The 27,901-nt window shown below is 39.1% G+C and overlaps 1 protein-coding gene across 1 annotated transcript in view; it reads right to left on the reverse strand.

Moving 5' to 3' along the window:
• Positions 1–23,182, reverse strand: part of DYNC2I1 (dynein 2 intermediate chain 1) — a 36,546-nt gene extending 13,364 nt beyond the window's left edge. Inside the window, exons 1-14 of the mRNA XM_083376253.1 lie at positions 22,994–23,182; positions 21,195–21,248; positions 16,148–16,604; positions 15,286–15,341; positions 13,789–14,103; positions 13,585–13,646; positions 11,935–11,995; positions 11,303–11,371; positions 11,088–11,153; positions 9,215–9,449; positions 4,811–4,913; positions 3,559–3,688; positions 2,412–2,523; positions 1,858–1,943 (exon numbers count right to left, since the gene is read on the reverse strand). Coding sequence (XP_083232379.1) covers positions 1,858–1,943; positions 2,412–2,523; positions 3,559–3,688; positions 4,811–4,913; positions 9,215–9,449; positions 11,088–11,153; positions 11,303–11,371; positions 11,935–11,995; positions 13,585–13,646; positions 13,789–14,103; positions 15,286–15,341; positions 16,148–16,604; positions 21,195–21,248; positions 22,994–23,008 — 1,821 coding nt within the window. The 5' untranslated portion in view covers positions 23,009–23,182. The remainder of the gene's footprint in view (positions 1–1,857; positions 1,944–2,411; positions 2,524–3,558; positions 3,689–4,810; positions 4,914–9,214; positions 9,450–11,087; positions 11,154–11,302; positions 11,372–11,934; positions 11,996–13,584; positions 13,647–13,788; positions 14,104–15,285; positions 15,342–16,147; positions 16,605–21,194; positions 21,249–22,993) is intronic.
• Positions 23,183–27,901: the final 4,719 nt, after the last annotated feature.

A 27,901-nucleotide genomic window follows, 5' to 3' on the forward strand; every position in this document is an offset into this window, starting at 1 on the left:
ATAAACATAAGAAATTGTTTCAAATTATCACTGGGTCACTGTATATGTCACGGGTCGGCAACCCGCAGCTCCGGAGCCACATGTGGCTCTTTAAGCCGTCTCCTGTGGCTCCCAGTCTGCCTCCGCCATTCTGGAAAAAAAGTGGGAGTAAAAAAGTCCCATTGAGAGAATGGGTTGGCGGAGGTTTGGGGAGCTGCGCGCGCAGCTCTCCAAACCTCCACCACCCCGTTTGGAGAGCTGCTGCCTTCGTCCATGTTTGACGAAGGCGCGCAGCTCTCCAAACCTCCACCGCCCCGTTTGCAGAACTGCTATCTTCATCCATGTTTGATGAAGGCAGCAGCTCTCCAAACGGGCGGCGGCGGTTTGGAGAGCTGCGCATGCAGCTCCGCCGCCACCTCTGCAAGCCTCTGCCGAGAGAATGGGGCGATGGAGATGAGAGAATGGGGCGATGGAGGCTTGCCGACCATTCTCTCGGCGGAGACTTCTTTCGGAGGGGTGGCAGAGGCTGGATCCCCCGAAAGAATTCTCTGCCAAGAGAATGGGCGGCAAGCTTCCACCGCCCCATTCTCTCGTCTCAGTGGAGACTTCTTTCAGGGGATCCAGCCTCTGTCGCCCCCTTCTCTCAGCTGGGCTCTGCTGAGACGAAAGAATGGGGCGGCAAGCCGCCGAGAGAATGGGGTGGCTTGCTGTTCTCTCGGCGCGGTGCGGCAGAGGCTGGATCCCCCGAAAGAAGTCTCTGCCGAGAGAATGGGCAGCAAGCCTCCACTGCCGCATTCTCTCGGCAGAGCGCTCCACCGCCCCATTCTCTCGGCAGCTTGCCACCCCATTCTCTCGTCTCAGCAGAGACTTCTTTCGGGGGATCCAGCCTCCACCGCCCCATTCTCTTGGCGGAGACTTGCAGAGCTGCTACCTTTGGCTGCTTTTCTTTCGGGGCATCCACCTGTTGAGAGAAGGGGGCGAGAGAGGCTGGATCCCCCGAAAGAAAAGTAGCCGAAAGCAAGCTGAAACAGAGAGAAGGAAACTGCAAGAAGGGCGAGATCAGCTGGGGTTAAGAAACGCTGATCTCGTGTTCCTGGCAATCTCCCTCAATTTCCACTTGTGAAGTTCGGGGCTGGCCTTACGGAGTTGCCAGAGCTCCCGGGAGGACGCATACACAGGGCCGCTGATCAGCCTCTTGTTTTGCGCATGCATGTGCATGCACACTCTTTTTTGCGGCTCCCAGTTTTTTCTTTTGTGAGGGAACCGGTTCCGAGTGGCTCTTTCACTGTTTCAGCTTGCCGACCCCTGGTATATGTGATAATATGTTAAATCAAGCTAAATTCAACATTACCACTTTTTAAAATTACCAGAGCCTGGAGATCTGTTGTAGTAGTTAAGCTGCTGGTCTAGAAATCAGGATACTGTGAGTTCTAGTCCCACTTTACGTATGAAAGCCAGTTGCATGACTTTAGGCCAATCACTAGGAGACTCTGAATTCTGGTCCTCTCTTAGGCATAAAAGCCCGGTGGGTGACTTTGGGTCAACCACTGGAAGACTAAAAGCACTAGTTGATTGAATGACTCTGAATCAATCACCAGGAGATTGTGAGTTCTAGTCTTGCCTTAGGCATGAAAGCCAGCTGGGTGACTTTGATCCAGCCACTCTCTCTTTCAGCCCAACCCACCTCACAAGATTGTAGTTAGAGGAAGGAGTATTAGATATGTTCACAGTCTTGTTACTTTTAAAAGTAATAAAGCCAATATAAAAAAATCTAATAAATAAATACAATCACCATCATCATATATGTACCATTATTAGCTAATATTATTGATGACTCATAATAATTTGAGTAACAGATCATATACATATAAATTATACCTGACAAGCAGATCGTAGGAAGTTTGCCAGTCTCTGGGAATCAATCTTTGGCGTGATGGCAGTTATATCATGGCTGCTTTTGGGACCTAAAATGAGACATGAGGTCATAAGAAGGAAATAAAGAACCATTTTCCCCTTGCTGGAGAAAACAGTGACATATAAAATTTCCAATCCTTGGAGATTCTCTAAGAGTTTCAACAGAGTTCTCATCTGCCTGCCTGCTTACTCAAATCTTAAACTAACCAATATTAAGGGAAAGAACTGGCTAGCTTAAGACTCTTTTTAAAAATAAATAATAATAATGGGCCCATTCTCTGGTATGAGCTTCCACCTGAGATTCATCATGCCCACTAGGTTGCAAATGTTAAACAAACCTCTTGTTTTGATATGTTTCTCCGTTTGGGGGTTATGTTCCAGCTCTGTTTTAACCAGATTTTCCCCCCCTCTTTAACTGTCCTGGAAAGATTTTACTACAAATGTGGGCCACAAATAATGTTGGCTAAAATAAATCAAAGGGTTAAAAAGAGATTTAAACATCATTATTTTTTAATCACCTCCAGATACAAGGGTGGTTTCTCCAGGATGCTGTGTCCATTTTTCTTGAGTTTCTATTTCATCTGTCTGAATATCTCTGTCCAGATTATCCTCATTCCATTGCACATAAGCCTAAAACAGAAAATGAAATTATCAGCAAATAATATTCTCCCATATCTGATTATCTGTATTTACTATCATATTCCAGGATATTTTACTTAATAGACGAATATTTGGTTACTATACTGTGTTATTATCCACAGGTAAAACATTAAAAAGAGACATTTAATAATAGGTTCCTTTAAGATAACACATAATCATTATGAGCAGCAATATTAATATTACATACAACTGTTTATTGGTGAAATGGGAAATTATTGTTTGGGATAACATGTTAATTCTGACTTCTGTCATGTTGAGTTTAACACAGGGGTCTTCAAACTTGTGGACTTCACTCCCAGAATTCCTCAGCCAGGCACGCTGGCTGAGGAATTCTGCGAGTTGAAGTCCGCAAGTCATAAAAGGGCCAAGTTTGAAGACCCCTGGTTTAACATGTTAATTCTGACATCTGTCATGCTGATGGTTGGATGAAGCTGGCAAGGCTGGAGTGAATGGCTATTTATTATTTCTGAATTCTATTTTTATACTGCCTTTTTGTATATACTCAAGCGGCCTTATTTTCCCTGGGAAAGCTAAATAGAAGTTGCTGACTAATAAGGGCTATCATATGAGAATTATTTTGTAACATCTAAATAAATATTTACATGAGTCCTTTTTGTACTTTATTAATATTAGAGCATAGCAAAAAGTGGCAAAATAGATCACATATTTCACTTGTACAAACACACACACACATAAAAGCTTTGGAATCTTGCAGATTTCTTTTTGTCAGACAGTGTCTATACAATAGAAAATGGGTGTTTACATTGCAGCATGGCTGCACCACTTTCACTTTTCTGACCACACCCTGTATTTACTAGTTGTCAGACTTATCTCCAGCTGTGAACTACAACTTTTGAATTGTACTATTTTTCTCTTATTTTGTCATCTCATAACCTTCACTGTCTGTTCCCTTAATTCAGCTTAAAAATCTGTTGATATGAGCATGTTTTAATAAAATAAAATGGAATAAATGTGAATAATTGAGGTCATATTTTTATTTCATACCTGTTTGGTGTTTATTTTCCCAAAGTTTCGAATGTACATATCATATTCATTTACTGGAGGCAAATCCAACAAACAGAAGCTGACTGAAAAATCCAGGTCAATGAGACGAAGAAGTTCAAAGCTACGTTTCCTTGAAAAATATGTCATAAGACAGCAAAATGTCTATTAAACAGAAATAAACTTTCATTGGTTAGAAATATTCTCTCTCTGAAAGTAAGAAGCATACAGCATCAAGGCATCTATACCCAAAAATGTTTTATGCTGATTATTACATTATACAAATGAAAATGTTGAGTTGATTAAATGCTTTTTTGGATATAAAATACTCTCTTTCTAAGTGCTTTCTGTGTTTTTCAGAGTGGTACTACTCAGTACTCTCATAATTATGCTGTTTCACACATCGCACATAGAGCAATTTGGGTTTGCATATCCGCTAGCAGATATGTGCAAATATGTTACATTCATGCTTAACATTTCAAGGCATGTGCGTGTGTATGCAGATGTGTGTATAAACAATCTTTTTTAAATATGGTATATAAAGTGGTGGTTCTATAGTACTTTTGCAATAAAAAGTCATAGCTAATATTCCTGAATATTAAAAGCTGCAATGGACTAATAATAGATGCATGTTGTAGAAAGGAAACTGTTTATATGGGCAACAGAAGATAGTAAAAAAAGCTAAAATTAGAAAAGAAAAAACTGAGGTATCTTTCACTTCTAAAATTGGTTTTGAAATAACAGAATAAAAGAATAATAGAGTTGGAAGGGACCTTGGAGGTCTTCTAGCCCAACCCCCCACTCAGGTAGGAAACCCTACACCACAGCTCTCTGCCACTATTGCAAGCTTATACCACAGCCCAATATAGCCCTAGAAAAGATTGATGGTAAAATGAAGATGTACAAGAATTGCTAGGTACAATTAAGAAAAATACAGCTTTGTCTCTTAATGGGAATACCTAAAGCAAATAAGGGAAGGAAACAGCAACATAAATTCACTGAACTAGGAAACAATACAATTTTCTCTATAAACACCGTAGCTTGGAAAAAAAATATTAAGTCCCAGAACCATGAAAACATTCCTTTATTTTGACCCATTTAGATATGCTGCATGCAATCAATTTGGATACAGTATACATGACAAAATACTTTATTGAACTTTGTTCTATATACAGCAATTGTAATGTTACAAAAACAAATTAAAATGTCACACACAACCCAACTTCCAATAGTGTTTTATATTAATGCCACCTACTTCTGCTGATTGGCAATTTTTCTGATATTTTGCCGTTGTTGGGCCATTTGGAAATCAATGAATTTTCCAGATGTGGGACACTGAGCCAGTGACACTTGCCTTTCTGTAACATAACAACATACATGAATATACTACATACTGTTGTGTATTACACTACTTTACTATTGCATATTATCTCCAGTAAATTCCTTGTGCCTTTTCTTGGGACAGAAACTGATATGCCACATAAGCACACATATAAGGTGCCAAAATGCAGCTAAAAATTAGATTTGGCTTTTCTGCAGAGGCTTTTCCAAGAGTATATAAAGTAATACCTTTTAAAAATATCTTTTTCATATGCATTTGCAGAGAAGCTTATCTACAGACAACTGACCCTTGAATTTGTAACCAAAATACCATGAAAAATGTGGAGTGGCTTATCTGCAGGTGGCTGATTTGTTGTGGTATTTTGGTTAAAAATTTGAGGGTCAGGCTTTTATATATCTACAGATATTAAATCAAAATAAATAAATCATTAAATTAGGTTGAATAAATCTAGCATGGGATTGCTAAATTTATTATATGAAAAAACCCAATGATACTTTGTTCAATTAGGATCGATTCATATCTATAAAGCAGGGATTATTACAACCCAAGTAGTCTGAATAGCTACAATTTGGTAAGTGTGGCATCTTTCAACCCATATTCTTTTAGCCTAATCTGATCCATGTTATGCTATTTTCCCTGTGCTGGGTATTACTGAATATAAAATATTTAATGCTGTGTCTCTAGTGCAATGTTTCTCAGCCTTGGCAATTTGAAGATGTGCATACTTCAGCTCTCAGAAATCCCCAGCCAACATGGTACTGAAGAGGATGAAATTGACCGGTTCTATGAAGCCCTAAAGCACCTTATAGAACTAACACCAAAAAATGATGTCCTTATCATCATGGGGGATTGGAATGCTAAAGTAGGAAGCCAAAATATAACTGGAAGAATAGGCAAGTTTGGCCTTGGAGTTCAAAATGAAGCAGGGCACAGGCTGATAGAATTTTGTCAAGAGAATATGATGGTCATAGCAAACACTCTTTTCCAACAACCCAAGAGATGGCTCTACACATGGACATCACCAGACGGTCAACACAGAAATCAGACTGATTATGTGCTCTGCAGCCAAAGGTGGAGAAGCTCTATAGAGTCAGTAAAAACAAGACCAGGAGCTGACTGTGGCTCAGACCATGAGCTTCTCATTGCAAAGTTTAGGCTTAAACTGAAGAAAGTAGGGAAAAGCACTAGGCCACTCAGGTATGTACTAAATCATATCCCTGATGAATATACAGTAGAGGTGACAAATAGATTTAAGGAATTAGATCTGATAGACAGAGTGCCTGAAGAACTATGGACAGAGGTTCGCAACATTGTACAAGTAGCAGCAACTAAAACCATCCCAAAGAAAAAGAAATGCAAGAAAGCAAAATGGCTGTCTGAGGAAGCTTTGCAAATAGCTGAGGACAGGAGGGAAGTGAAAGGCAAGGGAGAAAAAGAAAGATACACCCAATTGAATGCAGAATTCCAGAGAATAGCTAGAAGAGATAAGAATGCCTTCTTAAATAAACAGTGTCAAGAAATAGAAGAAAACAATAGAATAGGGAGGACTAGAGATCTCTTCAAGAAAATTGGAGAGATGAAGGGAACGTTTCATGCAAAAATGGGCATGATAAAGGACCAAAATGGCAAGGACCTAACAGAGGAAGAAGAGATTAAGAAGAGGTGGCAAAATTACACAGAAGAACTATACAAGAATGAGCTTAATGTCCCTGATAACCACAATGAGGTGGTCACTGGCCTCGAGCCAGACATCCTAGAATGCGATGTTGAAATGGGCCTTAGGAAAGCTGAGCAACAACAAAGCTAGGAGGTGACAGTATTCCAGCTGAGCTATTCAAAATCTTAAAAGACGATGCAGTAAAAGTGCTACACTCAATTTGCCAGCAAATTTGGAAAACTCAACAGTGGCCACAGGATTGGAAAAGATAAGTTTAGATTCCAATTCCAAAGAAAGGCAGTGCCAAAGAATGTTCAAACTATCGCACCATTGCACTCATTTCACATGCTAGTATAGTTATGCTTAAAATCCTACAAGCTAGACTCCAGCAGTATGTGGATCGAGAACTACCAGAAGTACAGGCAGGATTTCGAAGAGGCAGAGGAACTAGAGATCAAATTGCCAACATACGCTGGATCATGGAGAAAGCTAGGGAGTTCCAGAAAAACATCTACTACTGCTTCATTGACTATGCTAAAGCATTTAATTGTGTGGATCACAACAAACTGTGGCAAATTCTTAAACAGATGGGAGTACCACACCATCTTATTTGTCTCTTGAGAAACCTATATGCAGGTCAAGAAGTAACAGTGAGAACTGGACACGGAACCACTAATTGGTTCACAATTGGGAAAGGAGTCCGGCAAGGATGTATACTGTCACCCTGCCTGTTTAACTTATATGCAGAGCACATCATGAGAAAGGCAGGGCTAGATGAATCAAAAGTTGGAATTAAGATTGCCAGGAGAAATATCAGCAACCTAGGATATGCAAATAATACCACTCTAATGGCGGAAGGGGAAGAGGAACTAAAGAGCCTCTTGTTGCGAGTGAAGAAGGAGAGTGCAAAAGTTGGGTTGAAACTAAACATTAAGAAAACCAAGATCATGGCATCCGGCCCTCTTAATTCCTGGCAAATAGATGGCAAAGAAATGGAGGTAGTGACAGATTTTATTTTACTGGGCTCCAAGATCACCGCAGACAGGGACTGCAGCCAAGAAATTAAAAGACGCTTGCTCCTGGGGAGGAAAGCCATGGCAAATCTAGACAGCACACTAAAAAGCAAAGACATCACCCTACGAACAAAAGTGCGTATAGTCAAGGCCATGGTCTTCCCAGTTGCAATGTATGGCTGTGAAAGCTGGACCATAAAAAAGGCTGAGCGCCAAAGAATTGAGGCCTTTGAACTCTGGTGCTGAAGAAGACTCCTGCGAGTCCCGTGGACTGCAAGGCAATCAAACCGGTCAGTCCTAGAAGAGATCAACCCTGACTGCTCTTTAGAAGGTCAGATCCTGAAGTTGAAACTCACTTTGGCCACCTAATGAGAAGGAAGGACTCACTGGAGAAGAGCCTAATGCTGGGAAAAGTTGAGGGCAAGAGAAGGGGACGACAGAGAATGAGGTGACTGGATGGAGTCACTGAAGCAGTAGGTGTGAGCCTAAATGGACTCCAGAAGATGGTAGAGGACAGGAAAGCCTGGAGAACGTTGTCCATGGGGACGTGATGGGTCGGACACGACTTCGCAACTAACAACAAAGTAAAGAACCATGGCAGCAATTTTATCTGCTTATTCTTATCAGTGAGCTAATTTAGGAAACTAGTTGTGTATTAAATATAATAGGGAAACCGGAATTCATAAGTAATCAAGGCTTTGATACATATTCCCTTCATCAGAGGTCCCCAATCTTTTGGGCACCAGGGACCAGTTCTGTGGAGAGTTTTTTTGTGGATCGGAGGGTGCGTGGTTTTGTGTGCTGCCTGCATCTCGCGGATGTGGCTTTGCTTGTTTGTGCGGATCGGTTGCTGGTATGCTTTGGCGTGGTACTGGTCCACAGACCTGGGGTTGGGACCCATGCCCTACATCTTAATTTCTTTAAATAGGTACAGGATCCTTCCTCTAAAAGCTCTCTTGCTAAGAACATACAAGAGTCCTGATATTCACATCACCCTGTACTACAGAACGTGAGATATATGGTAACAGGGCTTATGTGTCTCGGAAATCAATACTGAACATGTCTCATCAAAATGAAATAACTAACTAACTAATATTGAGATTGGTGTTGAGATCTGTTTATTGTTCGTTTCATTTACAAGAAGAGGACAAAGCATTGTTATCAGCTTTTCCGAAATTGGAATCTTCATCTGTTGCAAATCCAAAATATTCTGAATTCATTCCGTGTGAAAAAGTGATCCCAGAACCAATGAAACACATTAGAAGATGCCAGATTAAATCTTGGGTGTGTGGCAAGCATGCATCCTACCAAGGTCCTGAATGCTACCCCCAGAACACCAAGTTGTTGCTGAATTTTAATGTTCAATGGGATGGCCAAAGAGATCTAAAGTACTTGGAAAATGATGACATTAACTTTATCACGGAAAAGGGACTTTAAGCTTTTGTCGTGCCCTTGGCTCTCTTTTGGTCTACCCCACAAATGCCAACATAGTCTCAGAAACTGAGAACTTCTGTTTTAAACAGTGTGGTCTTTAGTTCCTCTTTGTTGAGAATGTTTCACTGCTGCCTACTCTTCAGTAAAACAGCAGCAATAAATAAATAGAAGTAGAGTAATAGTTTCTACCTTAACTGTTATCTAATCACATACCTATTTTGGAGTATTTTTCATGATCTTCCAGAAGATGTTCATTCTTTCTTGAGTTGGGAAGGAAGGCCTTGACCTTTTCATTTTCTGCATTAATTGCTTTCTGAATTTCTTCTACTTCTGAGCTCTTCGTTATAGTAACTTTCTGTAATTCCACTTCTGTTTCTTCTTTTTCATTTTTTGCATTCTGACTACTTTCATCTTCATCATCAAAATCATCAAAATCATCTTCATAGTCCTTCAAAAAGATAATGATGATCATTTTTTAAAGAGTACAAACAAGTAACTACTTTTAATAGATTTTTTCTATTAAAAAGATGATCCATAATACAATTGAGCCCAAAATTTATGTTATTAAAATGAGAAATTTATTAAGTGCATTTTGCCCCATTTATGACTTTTCTCAACACATTTATTAAATGAATCACTGCAGTTCTTAAATTAGTAATATGGTTGTTAAGTGAATCTGGTTTCCCCATTGACTTTGCTTGTCAGAAACTCAGGAAAAGGGATCACATGACTCCGGGACACTGCAACTGCCATAAATGTGGATCAGTTGTCAAACATTCAAATATAAATCATGTGACTCCAGGGATGGTGCAACAGTCATAAATGTGAACCATGTGTCATGGTTCCAACAGAGACAAATAAAGCAGAACTCTGAGGCTTGGAAATTACTCAAGAACATGTTTGTTACAAAGTATCAGCATGATCAAAAGTGAAACCAAGTCTGAAATTCCCACTAAAAATTTCCCAGTTACAAAGTATAATGTCCCACCCACAAAACTATGCCATCACTATGTTTCCCAACACATTCATTTGGCAGGCTTTCTTATGCAACATCCAGTCCCTGATTGCGGGAGCAGTAGATGACCTTGGTTCCCACGGGACGGAAGATTATTTTGACTAGTGAAGCACCTGGGCAAGCCCCCGCCCCCCCCGTTCTATGTGGCAATCTAGAATGAAGGGAAAGATGGCTGCAGCCAGGCTAGGCTAATTGTAGAGTTGACACTATGAACATAAGTCACTTTTTTCAGTGCTCTTGTAACTTCATATAGTTACTAAATGAACTGTTGTAAGTTGAGGACTACCTGTATGTTTTCAACAGCAGCAGTCCTATTGTTTTCTTTATGTTGATTAGTATATTAATGTTAAAAATTTTTGAGGATCGCTATATAATCCCATGCAATCTTAATATAAGCAACGCTAATAGAAATCAACAGGTATCTCCTGCAATTTTGGAGTTTCTGTAGAAATCTTGCAAAACTTAGAGAGAGAAAAAATGCCAAAATCTTGTGAGATTTCAAGCAATGATAAACTAATGTTTGGATAAGACGCTGTTTTAAAGATATTAATATTGATGCCTAAACCAGGGAATTCTTACAATATTATGTGAACCATCATTTCTTTTGGATTTAAGTTACAGGGCCACTATTCCATAGTGCCATGTCTTCTAAGTTTTCTCTTTGTCTCACAATGGGATTTAAAAGGATGGCTGTTCATTATTCATCACCAATAACAATTATGAAACTTTTCTAAAAATATTTGTGCTGTATACTTTCAAATTGATGAACCTGCTGGGTTTTAACAAAGAATACCATTTAGAACAGCAAAATATTTTTAAGTACAGAGCATTCTCAGAAAATTTCATTATCAACAAGTAATCTAATATGGAAATCTGTATAAAGAATTATACAGGCTGGCTTTATCCTGAAGGCAGAGTTAGAACTCACAGTCACCTAGTTTCTAGAATGCTGCCTCAGGCATTCATATATTATTGAAGCCAGAAATGTTATCTGGAATGGAAATTATCCTTTTCTTATACCATTTGAATGATCTGTTTTTAGCCTCTGCAAATATTGATGTTCATACTCACCTCAAAATCATCTTCATAATTTACAGAATCATTATAATCTTCACAAGGGGTTTCGTTTTTCAGTTCCTTAAAGTAATAAGAATAAAAAAAGAGCAGAATTAACTCCTGAAGTAGCAGGGGAACATAAAAATATGAATAGAATTTATTTCATCAGAATTTTTTGGAATATTTGCATTTTTTTAAAAAAACACAATAGAATGGCATGCAATACTTACATTTTCTCCACATTCTTCATTTCCTTGCCTTTTGAGACATGGTGCTGAGGAATCATCAGTCTTGTGGTGCTAATGTATCAATATATAAAACAACTGATAAGACAAAAGCATTGAAATGTGACAGTGAACTTGAATAATGTTAGATACTTATACTTGTTTTTATCTATAATATATTCTAATATTCTATATTTAAACTTCCCAATCTGAAAGTCATTTACTTGAAATTAAGGTAAACTAGATTCAGTAAAATTATTTTGTTCTCAGGGTATTTATATCCCAATTTATTTGGCCACAAAATCAGAAGGAATATAGTAAATTTAATTTTATTATTTATCTACAGCAAAATTTTGGCTCTCCAATTATAAGCCTTAAAATTTCAGAATGCTATTCTTTAAAAAATTAAATTAATCAAAGCCCAAAGTCACACATCAGCAGAAGAAATAAACAGAATTTAACTTCCATTAGAACTTTAATGAAATTATTTCGATTTTTAAAATTTGTAACTTTTATTGTGCTTTCGATTTGTAATTATATTCTTTTCCTAATTCTTTTTGTTGTTTCTTCTTTGTACTGTATCATTATCTCTTCCAATAACATTCCTTCATTTCAAATGCCAAATAAAACTTTCTTACCTCTCGTTTTCCATCCTCCCTTTCATTTTTGCCATGTTTCTTCATTTTTTCTTTTGTATTCCTAAAGAAAAAGAGAATTATATTGCATTAACCATCAAGCAAGTATGATTCTTATAGAAAATATATGTGCTTTATATATTTAAAAGAAAAATGGGAATGGAAAATGGATAAGGGATTTATCAACTGTTATAACACAAAACTTGTTATTTATGACTCTTTCATATTGTGAGAAGCACCATTGTTAGAATAACATCAAACTAATTTTCAGCACAAATATGTGGTTCACATTTTAATACTAATAAAGAGACCATTCCTTTTCATGTTCAAACATTTCAAAGAGAATTATACAACTTTATTATTTAGCAGCAGAAATAAAGGAAAATTAAGATCTATAGATTTAGACAGTTTCCAGTAGGTATGACAGATAAACTTTTACAATCATTTTAAAAAAATAAACATGCTTGGATATTTTTATTTCATTTTTAGTTAATATATTTTCAACAAAATTTATTTTTTAAGATTCAAAATATGCTCAGTGTTTGGGACCAGAAGCCATCCATAATTTTATTGCAAGATTTGTATCAGGCAGATTATCTTACAATTTAAAACACAATTCAAAATATCCTTACTTAATCTAGTCTGCAAAAAAAACGGAGACGGATAAAAGAGCAGCACTATGCAATTGTGTGTAAAATTTCATTTCTTTTAAACAGAGAATCTGGTGAAGCAAGTATTTTATAACTTCAAATACTAAAAAAGACAACTATGATATGATAATCAAAATATTTAAATAAAATATGTTGTTGTCTGGAAGCAAATATAGAGTATTTATATTATGTACATATGTATGTATTTTTATTTGTTTATTTATGTATTTTATTTTATCTTTAGTATTTTTATACATAAGGCAGCAAAAATAATTAAAACTGTTTCCTCCTATCAGCTAGCTGGCTTTCATGTCTAAGATGGGACTAGAACTCACTGTCTCCTGTTTTCTAGGCAAACTGGCTTTGTATCAATTTATACAAGATTTATTCCAAATATATAAGCTCTTTCCAAAGCAAGGATTTTAGCTACAGTGGTTAAAGTGATGGCCTAAAAACCATAAGCTCTAGTCCTACTTTAGGCATGAAAACTGGCTGGGTGATTTTGGGCTAGTCACCCTCTCTTTTTATGGGCAAAATGGAAGGCAGGAGTATTAGATATGCTTGCTGCCTTCAATTTATATTTTAAAAGGTAGAATAATAACAATAGTAATTTATGATGATAATTTGAATATTATTAAATTGCAATATCTTCCTATCCCAAGTCCTTGGGAAGGACTTGATAGGTAAATAAAAATACCAAACCCAGTCTAAACATCTGGCCAACTGTGCAACCAATCACAATTTTTTTTAAAGAGCTCTCACTTTCTGGATCATCAACCAAAATAAGATAAAACCCACTAGAATGCCCATGTTGTATTGAAAGGCCTGCCTTTGAATATTCTTGGGGAGACTTTGAAAAGCAAAGGAAATTGGGAAATTCAAATTGCACAATTCTAAGGGGATTTAATGGGAAATAGGTTTTGCTGTTCGGAGGGGTTTACTTCATAGGAATGGCACACCATTTTCAGCCAGAACACCCTTGATATTTAAACAGCATACATGCCTTTCATGTGAATGGTGTATGTCCTCTTCATCCCTTTTCCTTTCAGTCCTGTGTTCTCTGTGCTGAAAATAAGAAAACAGTACAAAATGGCATTATAAAATTCCATATTATGCGGTATTTCTTCCCTTATTATTTTTTATACTGACATGTTATTTTAAAACTCCATTTAGTAAAAACTAGCGAGTAATCTTAACAATCAGTAACCTTGTGGTCTCTCTTCTTTTTTTCACCCGCCTCTTCCTCTCTTTTTTTCCTGTTCTCGTGATATCTGTCCTCATGGTGGTGGGAACGCTCTTTATGTCTCCTAGATGTATGATCTTCTTCCCCCTCTGTGGAAGACATGGATTTTCTTGATTTCAAAGGCTTCTCTTTTTTTTCCACTGCAGAGGATTTGTGCTCTTTCCTCTCCCTGTGTCGCCTTCTCTTTTCCTTATCTGACTCTTCACTCTTGGGTGATTTGTGTCTCTGCTCATATGCTTCATCTCTGTTAGTTGAAACCTCCCCTGAACTAGTTTCTTTCTAAAGGAAAAGAAAAAAAAGGAAATTACAAAATGTTCAAAAGCGTTTTAACAGAAAGGATTGAAATACATTTGAAGGGACAACAGATTCAGCAATACTTTAACCTAAGTCATTGAAATAAACTTATATTTATTTATTTATTTATTAAACTTGTATCTTGCCCATCTCGCCTAAGGGTAACTCTTAAGTGACTTACAACCAATAAAAGGAAAAGGATAAAACATTAGAACAATAAATGTTAAAACTAAAATTGAGCAAAATTAACAAAAAAATGGCAAGGAAGAGAGCAAGATGCAGAGGAGGATGAGGTGGTCTTATCTCAATACATTAACGAATGAATGAACCTTTATTGTCAAAGTACAACCATGTATACATTGAGATTGGCTGAGCCTCCCTTCATGCCCCCCCCAACTCACAGTGACAACCCACCATCTTGTTACACCATGTGAGCTAATTACACACAACACACCGGCCTCACAAGTCAATCATACATTTCCCGTTCAAGAGCCTGACAGTCCATGGATAGAAGCTGTTCTTCAGCCTGTTGGTACAGCTGGCTGTATTCCTATATCTCCTACCCAATGGTAGGAGAGTAGAGAGGTACCGTACAGGGTGTGGGTCGTCCCTGAGAATTTTCCTCACTCTTCCAAGGGAGCGAGCCCTGGCGATGTCATCCAGTGGTGTCAGGGGACAGCCCACAATGTTTTGTGCTGTGCTCACCACCCTCTGTAGCCACCTCCAGTAGGACATGCCCTCATTGCCTCCATTTATCATAATAAAATATAAGCTCAATTTATTTCAATTTTTCCCTTTAGTTCAATTCTTGGGCACTACCTGGACTTCCTAGGGCTGAGACAGAGTGACTGGTCTAAGGTCTCCCAGCTAGCTTTCTGCCTAAAGCAGGACTGAAACCCTCCCAGTTTCTAACCTGATGCATTAACCACTTCACCAAATTGGCTAAGACCAATTTCTTCAAATGCCTCATTTTGCTTTTTTGCTGTTCTGAAAAATTTCTTTCATTTTCAATGATACATTATGCCAAGTCAAATGGAGGTTGAGTCTACATTAAAGAAAATAAAAAATATATTGTGTCCAATGTGATTTCTGGGACTGTGTCTATAAACACTGTTTCATTTTTATCTTATGGTACAATACATTGCTTATTGTTTTCATTTGTCTTACCTTTCTCTCTGAATGTCGCTTTCTTTCTCTTTCTTCACCTTTTAGTTTTGAATGATCTAAAAATAACACCTCCAAAATTTAGAAGATTGTCTTGAACCTTAGAAACTCTACTGTATTTGATAAGACAAAATGTACATTATAACTTCCCAAGAAGTATCTGAAGTTTGTTTGAAAAAGAGACACCTAAAAATATCTAACTTTTTGACAACTTCCTCTATCTTAGGACTGGCAACATGAAGTCCTTCAAATGCATTTTTACACTCCCTCTCCCCCGTATATTAATCCCAAGCAGCATGGTCAATTGTAAGAGATGCTGGATTTTGTCGTGTAAACATCTGGAAAGCATCAGGCTACTAACTCTTCATCTTTTTAGTCTACTACCAAAAAACAACTTTTGATGACAAGAAAATAGATAACTGACTGAAAGTGGCCCCACTTCATTTTCAGTTACAAAATTGGAAGAGTCAGATCACTGTAAAACAGACATGTCAAACACAAGGCCCGGGGGCCGGATGCAGCCCGCAAAGTGGTTTCATGTTGCCCACGAAGCCATCCTGGAAACAGTGAGGGAACGGCCCCCACTGCCTTGGCCCTGGCCCAGAGACCCTCCTTCTGCCAGAGACCCTCAGATCTGTCCCACTCCTGCCCGGGACCCCATAGGCACCCTTGATGCAAACGATGTAGAGCTGGCCATGCCCATCCAGTAGGCCATACGCACTCTAGCCACGCCTACCCAGTAGGCCACGCCCACCCTGGCCATATCCACTTGGCCCTGAGGGCAACCGCAATGCTGATGCGGCCCTCAATGAAATTGAGTTTGACACCCCTGTTGTAAAATAAGCACATAAGCAAACCAACTCACCACTGTAATCCCTGCTTCTCCTCCTCCTTCTCTCATGCTCTTTATCTCTTTCCCTATGAGTCTCTACACTATTTCGTGGTAATGTTTGGTTGGGTTCATCTTTCCTAGGTTTCCTGTCCCTTTCTTTACCACTGTGCCTTTCACCACTTCTTCCAGAGATATATTTTTCTTCTTTGGCATCTTTTTGATGATTTACTTTAATTTCTCTCTCTTGTTCTCTAGGTTGAACTTTCTCTCTTCCTTTCTCTCTTCTTTCATCTCTGTGCCTTTCACTTGATTTAAATCTTATTCTCTCTCCTACTTTTTCTTTTAATTTAACTCTGTCCTTCTCTGGATCCTTCTGTGAAGCCACTTTGTTGCCGTCATGATCATCATCATCATCATCATTTCTGCCTCTGTCTCGAGGTTTTCTCTGATGATGCCTCTTGTCTTCAGACTGACTACTGGATCGAGTTACCTGAAAAAGGCAAATATTTTTATGCAACAGTTTTAGTCAATGAAGTTGTATATTTTCTCTATTCTGAAAGACATCTGCAAACAAGAAAACTCTATAATCAGAACTGATTGTGTTAAAAATGGCAATCATTACATATATGGGAATTGTAATAGGAAACAGTATGGATAGCCCTATAATTTTCCTCTTCTTACACAAGTTCTCAAGTAGATATAACAAAAACTGATTTATTGGGCTACATTTTTTTCAGATGCTGTAGACCAGGGGTGTCAAACTGCCAGCCTGCAGGCCGGATGCGCCATGCGGAAGCCGCACCCACCCCATTGCCAGCAATGGCAAAACAGTCCCGATACGTCGTACGATGTCACATGACGTCTCAAGTTTGACATGTCTGCTGTAGACAATTAGGAGTTTATAATTCTAGTAAAGATAGTCCTTGACGTACAACTACAATGCAACCCAGAATTTCAGTTGTAATTTGTTGTGATCATGAAGTTATTGCAATCATAAGTTGAGGCACTATGTGACCAAACTTGATTTTACCACCATTTTTACAAGTTATAAAGTGAGTCACAGCAATAGTTAAGCGAGGCACATGATCATTATGCGAACCCATTCTCCTGGTGGGTATTTTTTCCCAGAAATTTAAAAAAAAATGTTGGATATTGTGTCCATGTGACCAGAGAATGCTGCAACCATTGTAAATGTGAGCCAGTTGCCAAGCACCTGAAATAGGATCATGTGACTAAGGGGTGTACCAGTCATAATTTTGAGGATGGATTATAAGTTTCTAATTAAGTCCATCATAACTCTGAACAACAGTTAAATGACTGGTCCTATGTTGAGAGGTTCCTGTACCTCCGAGTCAAGATCAGTACAGTCAAAAGTTTGGTTGGGCACAACTACAGGAGAAATGCACAAAGATAATGAAAAACACTTTTATTTTTTCAGGGCCAAGAAACACACTTGGTTTTCTCTGGCTTGAAGTGAAAAAAGAAGTAGATCAAGTCAGGATAACGAAATTATTTATTTATTTAATTAATTGAATTTCTATACCGCCCTTCTCCCGAAGGACTTGGGGCGGTGTACAGGGCAATAAAAGCACTACATACAAAAGTTAAAAGTAAGATTAAATTAATTAAGCCCTAACAATAAATAATTAAAAATACCCCAAACCCTTAAACCAGGCCGGCCTGTTCAAATAAGGTTTTCAGATCACGGCAGAAAGAGCGAAGGTCGGGAGCCATCCGGAGCTCAACCGGTAATTGATTCCAAAGGGCTGGCGCGCCCACAGAGAATGCTCTCCCCCTGGGGGCTGCAAGCCGACACTCTCTGACCGACGGCACCCTGAGGAGGCCCTCTCTGTGGGAGCGCACAGGATGAGGGGAAGATGACGCCGGCAGCAGGTACTCCCGTAAGTAATCCGGACCCATGCCATTTAGGGCTTTATAGGCAATCACCAGCACCTTGAATCTCACCCGGAGGGCAACTGGAAGCCAATGCAGCTCGCGGAGAAGAGGTGTTACATGGGAGTATTGGGAGACCCCCATCACAACTCGCGCGGCCACATTCTGCACCAGCGGAAGCCTCCGAGTGGTCCTCAAGGGCATCCCCATGTACAGAGCATTGCAGTAGTCTATACAAGAGGTCACGAGCGCATGAGTGACTGTACGCAGGGCATCCCGGTCCAGATAGGGTCGCAACTGGCGCACCAGGTGAACCTGGGCAAAAGCCCCCCCTGGTCACAGCTCCTACATGATCTTCCAAACTGAGCTGTGAGTCCAGGAGGACACCCAATTTGCGAGCCCTATCTACGGGGGGTAGCACCTCACCCCCCCATGGTTAAAGATGGAATGGACTGAATTTCCCGAGATGCTGGAACATACAACCACTCGGTCTTGTCGGGATTGAGCCGAAGCCTGTTCCTCCCCATCCAGACCCGAACCGCCTCTAGGCAACGGGACATCACATCGAGGGCATCACTGGGGTGGTTTGGGGTAGAGATGAAAAGCTGGGTATGATCAGCATACTGATGATATCCCACTCCAAAAGCACGAATGATCTCACCCAGCGGCTTCATATAGATGTTGAACAGGAGAGGCGAGAGGACCAACCCCTGAGGAACTCCACAAACGAGAGGCCTCGAGGCCGACCTATGCCCTCCTGTCAGCACTGACTGCGAACGTCCCACTCCAAACCCTGAGACGCCGCAGTAAGATACCATGGTCGATGGTATCGAAAGCCGCTGAGAGGTCTAATAGGACTAGGACAGAGGAACAACCCCTGTCCCGAGCCCGCCAGAGATCATTCACCAGCGCGACCAATGCCGTCTCCGTGCTGTACCCGGGCCTAAAGCCCGATTGGTACGGGTCCAGATAATCAGCTTCCTCCAGGAATAGAGGGAGCTGATGCGCCACCACGCTCTCAACAACCTTCGCAAGAAAGCGAAGGTTGCAGACCGGATGATAGTTATTCAAAATAGCTGGGTCCAGGGCAGGCTTCTTGAGGAGGGGCCTCACCACCGCCTCCTTCAAGGCGGCAGGAAAGCTACCCTCACTCAAAGAAGCAGTTATCACTGCCTGGAGCCAGCCTCATGTCCCCTCCCGAGCCGCATAGACCAGCCAGGAGGGGCATGGGTCCAATATTTATTTATTTAATTAGATTTGTATACCGCCCTTTCCCGAAGGACTCAGGGCGGTTTACAGGGTAATTAAAACAAGAAATACAAAAGTTAAAAATGATTTAAAAAATTACAACAGTCCCTGAAAAGGTAAAAGCCCCTAATTAAAATTAAAATTAAAATTTTCAGCCTGGGCCAGAGAGCTCGAAGAGCCAGGTCTTCAGGTCCCGGCGGAATGAACGGAGGTCGGGGGCAGTCCTCAGCTCCACGGGCAGCTAGTTCCAGAGGGCAGGCGCACCCACCGAGAAGGCCCTCCCCCTGGGTGTTACCCGCCGGCAATCTTTTACCGGTGGCACCCTGAGAAGACCCTCCCTGTGGGAGCGCACTGGACGAAGGGAGCTTGATGCTGACAGCAGGTATTCCCTCAGATATCCCGGACCCAAGCCATTTAGGGCTTTATAGGTCATTACCAGCACCTTGAATCAATAAACACGTGGTGGAGCTCAGCTTCCCCATGATCCTGTCCACATCTTCCGGAGTCACAGGGTTGAACTCTTCCCAGATAACATCACCAAGACCGCTCGTGTCACCTCCATCAGACTCTGCCCAGTCAGAGTCCAGACCGGCCTGAATCCGAGCGATTCTGTCCACCAGATGTTCGCTAAACTCCTCGGCACGACCCTGCAAGGGCTCCTCCCTCACCTCCTGATTGAGGAGGGAGCGGGTCACCCTGAACAGGGCGGCCGGGCGATTATCTGCGGACGCAATGAGGGCAGCAAAGTAATTAGACTTTGCCGCCCTCATCGCCGCGAGATAAGACCTCGTAGAGGGCCTTAGTCGCAATCGGTCGGATTCAGACTGGCTGGATCTCCAAAAGCTTTCTAGGCCCCATCTCCGACGCTTCATCTCCTGGAGCTCCACAGAAAACCATGGAGCCCACTTAAGCCTCATTTTAATTTTTTTAGATTTAAAAGCAATTAAAAATTAAATATATTTAATAAGTTTTCTTGTCCATAATATATTTAATACTCTTCCTTTTTATTATGTTAAAATATATCATTTAAAACAACTTTTAGATATTTCCTAGGATCTGGGGAGCAGAGTCAGGTTCTGCACATATACTGTAAAATAATGACAAGGAATAATGATGACGATATTTTCCGAAATACTGTAACCTCTCAATAAGCAATTTAATACAATATTAAAATTTATGCTTCCAGCATTCATGTGAGAAAGTAATGACTGATATACTTACAGACATTATTTTGAGATATAATGTACTAAGTTATGGATTGCTCTTAAGAATTAAGTGTGAGAAGACTAGGATTTTGTATTCATCCTTCATTTCACTTCTCATAAAGCAATTAGTATGATGATTAATAGTTGAAAAGTTCACAGCTCTTTGGAATCATTCACTCACATGTACACTAAAGCACTAAATCACTAAAGCATATATTTACTTAACAAACAATGGTCAAGCAAATCATGATTTGGTACATAGGTTGACCTCAGGATTGCTCAAAGTGAGGACAGGCCTTCTCTCCCATCCCTAGCACTCTGTTATACTCTAAATATATTTATTCTCAAATAAATAATATTGAATATCATTTTCAATTCAGATTTTTTCAGAAAATCAAAATAAACTGTTTTTAAAATTTTTAGCTATTAACACCATACTTATATTGTTACTTTATTACTCTTTTATTTTTGCTGCTCTCAAAGTAGTCTTGACTCCTGGAGTTATAAGGAAGCATTAAATAGCAAATATATGCAAATAATAAATTAATTTCAAATCGATTTACATGCTCATGATCTTTCAAAAGAAATTTGTAATCTGACACAAAAATCTGATATTCATAGAAACAAGGAAGTAAATCCTCTTATGACATCCAAGCTCTTGGGCATGCCTCATTTTTTTAATGTATATTCTACCAGGTACTTAATAAAAATGTTAAGGTAGAATAATTGTTCACCTTAAGATGCTTTTTTAGTTCATCTGATTTCCAAGTGTCATCTTTAGTTCTTTTCTAAAAAGGAAAAAAAGAAAAAATATGTACCTCACTTGGAGAGTAGATTAACAGTACCTGAAACTATAACAACAGTTCAATTTCCTTTTAATTTTTGCTATCAGCACCCAAGTGACAGAAACCTGGAAAAGCCAAGGAATTCACTTAGGCTGAAGAGAATGAGACCTCAATACAATAGATCGTTATAGAGCCATTTTATTAAATAGCTTATAGCATGGGTACAGCATTTTCTATTCATTCTCCAAAAGGTGCTTCAGAACATGTAATTTTTCAATTTTGAAGGACTGGGAAGTTCGTTCACTCTCAGAAAAATTGATGGAAGGTGCCATACCAAAAAAAGCTCTCTTCAGGGGCTGACTGGTCAGCACTCCTTGGCTGATTGTATTGCATGGGTAGAAACAGGAAACCCACTACTGTATACTATTAAGAAGGAAGTACCTTAGAATGCCTTAGAAGAGTCTAGCTGGAATCAAAAATTGGCATCTTATCATTAGCATATTATCACCTATCTAGGAAAGCCATTTCAGTGAAATCTACTTTTGAATCTATGATGCTGAATTGCACTTAGCACTAAATTATGAACTTTTGAACAGATCACAATTCATTGGGTATAGTGGACATACTATAAATCAGTGTTTATAGTATGTATAAATCACTTGGCAACTATAAGCTATGTGGACTTCAACTCCCAGAATTCCCAAATCAGCACATGCTGGGAATTATGGGAGTGGAAGTCTACACATCTTAGTTGCCAAGTTTGAAAACACTACTGTAAACAAATACTGTGCGTTTGTTTATATGATGAAAAAGGAAGGTAGACTTTCTTAAGCAAAAAAGAGATGTTTTCCAAAACACAGCCTTCTAGACTTCCTAAATTCATTTACCATATTAAGCCCAAACTAAAGGTAGTCCTCAATTTATGACTACAATTAAGCTCAAAAATTTATTACCACAGTTGTTAATTGAATCACGGCAATTTTAAGTTGGTAACATAGTAGTTAAGTGAATCTGGTTTCCAGATTGACTTTGCTTGTCAGGTCATAAATGTGATCACATGACCCCAGGACAATGCAACTATCGTAAATATAAAACAATTGCCAAACTTCTGAATTTTGATCATGACAGTGGGCAATGCTCTCCAATTGTCTTAAGTGTGAAAAATGGTCATAAATCACTTTTTTCAGTGCCAATGTAAATTTGAGCGGTCATTAAATGAATGGTAAGCCAACTACCTGTAAGTTTGGCAGTGATGTGAACAGATTACATGCAGACATATCCCATTCATACTTGCTCAGAAATAAATTCTACTACGTCTATCTGGCTTAATTCCAGATGTCTATGCAGCTTGACAGAGATCTAGTTCATGCATTATGCTAAGCCACGGTATGCTTAACTATATTTTATCAAAGAAACCAAGAGAGGCTGAATTCACCTGCTATAGATTAGGATTCACGGTTCAGCAGAGGTCTTAGGGCAGATTCATACGATACTCCCACCTGGTAACAAGTGAGTCACCGTGGGAACGATGCGTGGACCCAGCTAGTATTACGTGAAAAAGATGCGCCGCGGGGCAGCAATGTTGATTTTGGTTTAGCCTTGCCTAGCCTGCGGACAAAAGCCGGCCAGCTTCCTCTCCCCAGGCCAGACACCGCAAATGGAGCCCTTCCCCAGCAAGCTGCAAAGAACAGGCCTTCCCTCTCCTCCGCCGCCTCCTTTCCCGTCTTTGCATAAGAATTGCAGCTCACCTTATCGCCTTCCATCGCAGCCCTTCACGGTCGCGGATCGCAGCATAGCGCGTACCTCCGAGGCTTCGGACTCGGAAAACTGCAGGCCGCGGCTGCGTTAGGAAACCTAGGCAACCAACCCTGTTGCAGTTTCGCCTGGCAACATGTAGGTCAAAGCAAGATCATAGCCGATAGGTTGAGTCGATCCCGGGAGCCAATGGAATGAGCAAGAGGGGGACCACAAACGAGGTCGTCGACCGCAAAGGATTCGGGGAAATGAAGTAGTGACTCTTGGCTTTTCTAGGATGATTTTTGGACCTTGAAGAGAAAAGGTGGAGAAATAAATTGCTAAAAATCCGAAAAGGAATGTTCTGATAGTTATTCGGGGGAAAAATGGATCTTTCTGGTGCTTATAGCAATAAGGCTTTTTTCATATATATTTTTGGACAAAATAACCATATCAAATAAACAGTTTGAACGTAGTATTACACTTAACTGTAGGACTCTTTTATCACTGTTAATGTCTACAAAAAGAGATTCTTTCATAAGTCTCTCAGGTGTAATTTCCCAGCTTCAGAAGTTTGGCTCCAACTCCAAATTTAGTATATTACTATTATAAACACTGAAATCAATTCAATTGGAACTTACTTAAGTGCTAACCCATTGATTTAATGGATCTTGCATCGATAAAATCTAATTGAGAGATATAATTATCTTGAAAAGAATCCAAAAAGTCCAAAAATAACAAACCACTTTTTAACCTACTGTATGATACAGAAGCCACCTCATTATCAGTTCACGTTTGAATAATTTTGTGTACAATAATCCCAGAACTTCAACTAGGACAACTAATACAAGTTTTATTTTATTTATTGATGTATCAATAAACGGTGGAAACAGTCCACCTTATTCACAAAGTGACTTCATAAAACAAATCAGTTCAGAATTCTCACTTAAGATGCAAATTATCAGACTGAAATTTTGGACACATTACGTTAAGTCTCAAATCTACATTGATGAGAAAGATGGAAGGAAAAACAATACCAGCAGCAAGGAAGATATTTGGACAGTGGTCATGGGTATGCTAAGAACATTGGAGGTGAGAAATATGAGAACACAAAAAGTCAAAAGCAAGGCACATAATCAATCCATCATTGTGAGCCCCAGATTTTGTATTTCATAAAACAAGGGGTTGGGGAGGGGCTGCAGTCTGATACATTCCTTGCATCTGATTCCCAGACAGTTTTTTGCTGAAAATATTCTGTTTATATTTTGTGCACAAAAACATTGTTAATCACAATGGCAAGGGTAAAAGATGGAGATATCCTGTAACAAGTACTTATGAGATAATGGATTCAAATACAGCTGTCTGAACTGATACACGAGGGTTAAAAATTCCATTATATGGGAATAATGGATTTGCATATTGCAAAGAAAAGAAATATTTGGTTTACAAGTCATGATATTTAACTTTTTTTAAAAAGTTGTGTGGTGAATGCTAAAATTAGTAGCCATTGTGGCACAGTGGTTTGAATGCTGTCTTGCAGACTGACTCTACTCACTGCCAGGAGTTTGATCCTGACCGGCTGAAGGTTAATTCAGGCTTCCATCCTTCTGAGGACGCAGATTGTTGGGCACAATATGTTTTTTTTATTGAAAAGTTTTAACATACATTTTATCTTTAACAATCCCCCTCCCCTCTCCCTCCCTCCCTACCCCTCTCCCCCTCCCCCCCCCACTTCCCAGAGCTAAGTACAAGGTATAAAAACAAAAAAAACCAATCATAAACATCCATATGCTAACAACCATAAACTCTAAAATCTATCACTCTCTGGCTCATATGGGATAATTACAAACACTATTAATATTAAATATATATAGAAAAAAAAAGGAAAAAAGAAAAAGGAAAGGAAGACTTATTCAAATGCTACATGAAACTTTTTAGTCCTATATTTGTTCTGGATATACTCAATCCATTTTCTCCACTCCATAATATAACGTTCTTGCGAGTGATCTTTCAAATAAGCCGAAATCTTTGCCATCTCTGCCAGGTCAGAAACCTTTAAAGTCCATTCTTCTATAGTCTGCAGTTCCTCCTTCTTCCAATACTGACCTATTAAGAGTCTTGCTGCCGGTTGGGCACAATGTGTTGACTGTAAACTGCTTAGAGAAGGCTATAAAGCACTATGAAGCAGTATGTAAGACTAAGTGCTATGCTATTGCTAGTTATGTAAGATTGTGACAGAAAAAAATATTGATTCAATAATCTGAGTTTTAATTTCTTCAGTTGGAGCAAACTAAATGCCTAGGCTAGTTTTAAAAATATAATCCCATTTTCACTATTTTTATTTACTTGCAATTATTATTTTGTTTTACAATACATTTGTATAGATTTTGTTTTGTGAGAATCCTGCCAACAGTTAAATAAAACATGATAGTGTGTTGTGTGAATTCATTCATATCAATAAAATAACTGCTGACTAAGAGCATATTTATTTTCCTTTATGAATATATGTGCCTTTTTATCTGTTTTTAAATTAATGTTAACACAGCTGCTAAGAGATTATTTAAATCTAGATAGTGGTATTGAAAACAGTGTAACACACTATAAACTTCATACATCCATTATGTGACTATCTTCCTATATAAATTACAAATTAATTAGTTTGTAAATTAATTTTCCTGCATCAAATTAATTATTTAGTATTATAAACCTCCAGGGAAGAGAATTGTTCTAAGTAAAACCCAAGGATTTACATGAATAAAAGTTGAAAAATGTAATTTGTATGCAAATCCACAATGGAAAAAAGATACATTAATTAATTAGATAACCATTTATCTGGGGATTCATCAAGCCTTTCTGAATACTTTGAATCCAATTTTCCTCAGCTGGTCCCCTCCAAATATGTGAAAAATATTTGCTTGCTGACAGATGTGGGAATAGTAGTCTTAAGATATCAGGGTGAGTGGGTGTTCAAATAATGTGTGAATTTGCTCTTTCTTTTAAGTCAGTTTATTTATCATAGTTTGTTATATAAATCAGAACCGCTGGAGAACAAATTTAATAGTGTAAACTAAATTGGTTGGCTTTTTACCACAAACTAATTTTTTTAAAAAAACATAGCTTGCAACCAACAAAGATTGGCTCATGAAACCCTTCAAGAATAAAGTATTCCTCAAATTGAATTGACTTTCTTGTAAGCAAGCATTTCTACTAATCATATTTCTTCGAAATAACATTGAACTGATTTGCCCAAGTCTTATCTCCCATTCAACCAGTTATTGCTTACCTGAGATTAGGCAAAAATTGATAATTCTGCCACTTGTTGCAGGTTCACACTGAGTTGTGAAGCACATACTAACCAGTTACATTTTAGTCTATCATATTGTGTGGATATGAACAGGAAAGGGTGAATTTAATTCAGATGACCATCAGGTATATTACTGAGGGCAAGAATCCCTCAGAAGAAATGGAGTAGCCTTCATAGTCAATAAAAGAGTAGGAAAAGCAATACTGGGATACAATCCTCAAAATGACAGAATGATCTCAGTTCGAATCCAAGGCAAACCATTCAATATCACAGTAGTCCAAGTCTATGCCCCAACCACCAGTGCTGAAGAGGATGAAATTGACCGGTTCTATGAAGCCCTACAGCACCTTATAGAAGTAACACCAACAAATGATGTCCTTATTATCATGGGGGATTCGAATGCTAAAGTAGGAAGCCAAAAGATAACCGGAATAACAGCCAAGTTTGGCCTTAGAGTACAAAATGAAGCAGGGCACAGGTTGATAGAATTTTGTCAAGAGAATACGATGGTCATAGCAAACACTCTTTTCCAACAACCCAAGAGACGGCTCTACACATGGACATCACCAGACGGTCAACACAGAAATCAGATTGACTATGTGCTCTGCAGCCAAAGATGGAGAAGCTCTATACAGTCAGTAAAAACAAGACCAGGAGCTGACTGTGGCTCAGACCATGAGCTTCTGATTGCAAAGTTTAGGCATAAACAAGAAAGTAGGGAAAAGCGCTAGGCCACTCAGGTATGAATTAAATCATATCCCTGTTGAATATACAGTAGAGGTGACAAATAGATTTAAGGAATTAGATCTGATAGACACAGTGCCTGAACAACTATGGACAGAGGTTTGCAACATTGTACAACAGGTAGCAACCAAAACCATCCCAAAGAAAAAGAAATGCAAGAAAGCAAAATGGCTTTCTGAGGAAGCCTTGAAAATAGCTGAGGGAAGGAGGGAAGCGAAAGGCAAGGGAGAAAAAGAAAGATATGCCCAATTGAATGAAGAATTCCAGAGAATAGCTAGAAGAGATAAGAATGCCTTCTTAAATGAACAGTGCAAAGAAATAGAAGAAAACAATAGAATAGGGAGGACCAGAAATCTCTTCAAGAAAATTGGAGAGATGAAGGGAACGTTTCATGCAAAAATGGGCATGATAAAGGACCAAAATGGCAAGGACCTAACAGAGGCAGAAGAGATTAAGAAGAGGTGGCAAAATTACACAGAAGAACTATACAAGAATGAGCTAAACATCCCTGATAATCACAATGAGGTGGTCACTTACCTCGAGCCAGACATCCTAGAATGTGAAGTGAATTGGGCCTTAGAAAAGCTGAGCAACAGCAAAGCAAGTGGAGGTGACAGTATTCCAGCTGAGCTATTCAAAATCTTAAAAAAACGATGCAGTAAAAGTGCTACACTCAATTTGCCAGCAAATTTGGAAAACTCAACAGTGGCCACAGGATTGGAAAAGATCAGTTTACATTCCAATTCCAAAGAAAGACAGTGCCAAAGAATGTTCAAACTATCGCACCATTGTACTCATTTCACATGCTAGTAAAGTTATGCTTAAAATCCTACAAGCTAGACTCCAGCAGTATGTGGATTGAGAACTACCAGAA

Source organism: Vipera ursinii (assembly GCF_947247035.1).
Source record: "Vipera ursinii genome assembly, chromosome: Z".
NCBI lineage: Eukaryota > Metazoa > Chordata > Lepidosauria > Squamata > Viperidae > Vipera > Vipera ursinii.